Source organism: Pteropus alecto, unplaced genomic scaffold, assembly GCF_000325575.1.
Source record: "Pteropus alecto unplaced genomic scaffold, ASM32557v1 scaffold45, whole genome shotgun sequence".
NCBI lineage: Eukaryota > Metazoa > Chordata > Mammalia > Chiroptera > Pteropodidae > Pteropus > Pteropus alecto.
This window is the reverse complement of record NW_006442491.1, coordinates 12323760-12327129: the sequence shown is the minus strand read 5'-3', so window position 1 is coordinate 12327129 and position 3370 is coordinate 12323760. Positions and strand designations below refer to the sequence as shown.

The 3370-nt window shown below is 36.9% G+C and overlaps 1 protein-coding gene across 1 annotated transcript in view; it reads left to right on the top strand.

Moving 5' to 3' along the window:
- PLCB1 (phospholipase C beta 1) overlaps positions 1-3370 on the top strand; it is a 618667-nt gene that overhangs the window by 518227 nt on the left and 97070 nt on the right. The window contains exon 26 of the mRNA XM_006921600.3: positions 2696-2915. Within this exon, the coding sequence (XP_006921662.1) occupies positions 2696-2915 (220 nt within the window). The remainder of the gene's footprint in view (positions 1-2695; positions 2916-3370) is intronic.

Here is a 3370-nt window from a genome sequence, read left to right as displayed (position 1 = left end):
CCGTAGTTTAGAAATGCATAATATGATTCATTCGTGACTATAGAAGACAGTGTTTGAGAACTGTAATACAGTTTGGACATATTTCGCATTTGATTAGGTCCATAATATATTTCATATTTGGTTAGTTAGTGGGACTAAAATTGGTACAAGCTTTCTTTAATACAATTAGCAACATGTAGCAGAATCTGAAAAATATTTACAATAATACTTGACCCTTCCACAACAGAAATGTACAAACATGTTCACCAAAAACAGTACTACTGGTAAGAGCCCCGGACTGTAAACAACTCAATGTCTATAAACAGTAGGGTGGATTGATAAACTGTGGTATAGTCACAGACTGAAATGGGACACAGCTCTGGGGATAAACTACGATCATATACAACTGGGTAAAATTCACACACATAATGTTGAAGAGGCCAGACATAAAACAGCACATTGTTTATGACTGCATCCACATAAAGTTCAAAAACAGACAAAAATAATTCATGCTATTAGAAACACAGATATGAATTATACTTGGCATGGGGCAGGAAACAAAAAGAGGGCCTTTGTTCTGAGTGATGTTATTCAAGCACACTCGCTTTGTGAAAATTTACAGGGCTTTATATTTATGATGTATGTACTTTTATGCATGTATTTATATTTTACAAAAATAATACATAAAATATGCATAAAAATTACTTGAAGAATATATTTTAAAAACGTGTTCTTAAAGATTTAGTTTCATAGGGAACAATATAATGTTAACATATACAACAAGAGACAGAAATGTAAATAGAGCATGATTCCCAGTGTTATTTAAAAATAAGTTAATGCAGAGACAAAACACAGTGGGTCTGTACCAATATATTAGCAGTGATTATCTCTGGGTGGCTTATGAGTGAGATTTGTTTCTTTATATAAATGGACATTGCCTTTAGCTTAAGTGCGTATTAAAAGAATAGCCTTTCATCAACAGACTTTTTAAAAAGTTGTATTCGCTCTAGAATGTTTTTAAAAATCATCAGTTAGAACATCTTGAACCCTGTTGCTAAACCTGCCATAGCTGATGAGCTGCACACCATTTCTAAAGATGTGGGACTGGATCTGTCACCAAAAAATGCAGCAATTCCTTAGGATTATAAATTATTAATATAATAAGTTATTATGCAACCATATGAGTCCATTTTGGGCCTGAGGGAAACCATTAAATAAATGTGCTTGATTTTCTCCCTGGCCTCTTTATCAAAAGAAATTGAATGTCAGGAGAATAGACACATTATAAAAAGGGGAAGCATATTTCAATTGCTTAAAGATCTCAGCATTTAGGAACATAAATTATTATTCTGATTTCAACATTTATCCACGGGAGATCTCATTTTCTATTCAAGTCTGTTGTTATTCATGGCGTCCATTAATTCTGAATCTCTCAACAGTTCTAAATATTTATGATAACATATTTTTGTTCCTAGAAGCAGAAAGTTCCAATCAAAGTATGGAAACATGTGAACAATGTCTTAATCTAGGTCCAAATAGATGATAATTTATTGCAGTTAAGATGCTATCAATTTTAAGGCACATCTCTATGCATGGATGGATAAGAAAGAAAAACACTGACACACTATTATACTCCATTGACTATAAAATGCATCTTAATTTCAGAAATGTTAACATTTTAAAAATGCATTTTCTATTATTGATGAAATATGTCAATAAAATGCAGCATGATTTAAGTTCAAGTTATGTCCCATTAAATATTTTCTCAGTATTGGATAAAATAGGTAGTAATGTAAGCTACCAATAACCCTTATGGTGTCTTTGGGAAAATCACATTAAGGGATTACTTTTTACTTTACTGCTTTATACTGGAAAGCTTTGATAAGTATACAAACCTACGATGTCTATATTGTGAATAGTGCCCCTTAGAGACGGTGCCGTAGAACCTGTGCAACCATTTGTTAAGCATCTGTAGGCACACTGCCTATAACTATGTTAAGTACTTTGCAGAAATTCTTTTATTTCATCATCATAACAACCCTAAAAAGTAGGGAAATATTGCGATCCTTAAGGTGGATGCTGTTAGTGCCCCACTCAGATCCCCTTTATTGTCTTGTACACCCATCTCTGTGGTGAATGTTGGCTGCTAACAGCTCATAGCTTCCCCGGCTCCTGAAAATTGCCTCAGCCAAAAAGAAGCCCCTCCCAGTACACCGTGCCTCCCCCCGCCCCCCGACTCCGCCAAATACGCAAGTGCTGACCATCTTGACTCAGGGTGAGACCAACTCTGTGGTACAGTTCACACTCCAGAGCTCCCTGTGGAATCAGGCAGAAGCCAAACTCCATTCAAGACCACATCCTTGTTTGGATACTTTCCTTTCCCTTTTGCTGCCCTCACTCCCCTCCTCTTAAGCCCCTTCCTAGTAAATCACATGCACCTGAATCCCTCTCTTGGGCTCTGTAGGGAACCCAAACTTTCTTAAAAAGTTCTGAGTGAAAAAATTGAGTCTTTGAGAAATTTGGTAACATAGTCACAAAGTTAGCAAGTGATGGAGCCACACTGGAATCCAGATATGTTTGACATCAAAGCTCTGTTCTTAAGCTCCAGCTGACTAGGATCAGACAAATATTGCTCTACAAGCAGGTTGCTGCTCCTCCGTGCATCTGTACTTTCGGTTCCGCCATGTCTGTCAGCTCTTACACTCTTTTGTTGCAGAAGTGGAAGCACAGACTATTGAAGAGCTAAAGCAACAGAAATCGTTTGTGAAACTTCAAAAGAAGCACTACAAAGAAATGAAAGATCTGGTTAAGAGACACCACAAGAAAACCACTGACCTTATCAAAGAACACACTACAAAATATAATGAAATTCAGAATGACTACTTGAGAAGGAGAGCAGCTTTAGAAAAGACAGCCAGAAAGGATAGTAAGAAAAAGTAAGTTGAATGAGTAATGTTGGTTTTATGACACGAAGGAAGAGAGTCATTTACATGGATTTTTGATGTTTTGTACCATAGTTTGGATCTATACCACTGCAAGAAGGAAAGTCACCCAACTCCCTCCATTTTCTGTAGCTCTTGTGTTATCTCAGCTCAGTTTTGCCTGTGGACTAAATTTCTTTATTTGACCAAATTCTCAGAATAGATTTTCAGGAAGTCCTACCCTGGAGTTCTAGCCTAAGAGCCCAATACCAATTCTCTGACTTCCCATATTACGGCTGCCAAATTAGTGGGCATGAAATTTTTCCATGTACCTAGAACCTAGTTGAAGAGGCAACTCGTCTTACAGAAAAGAGAAGTCTCAAATATCTTTTGCTGCCCCATCTAAAACCTACAAAGCCCTCTACAGGTAACCCTTGTGTTTGTACCTAGTGGTTCCCCGAAGTCCCCTG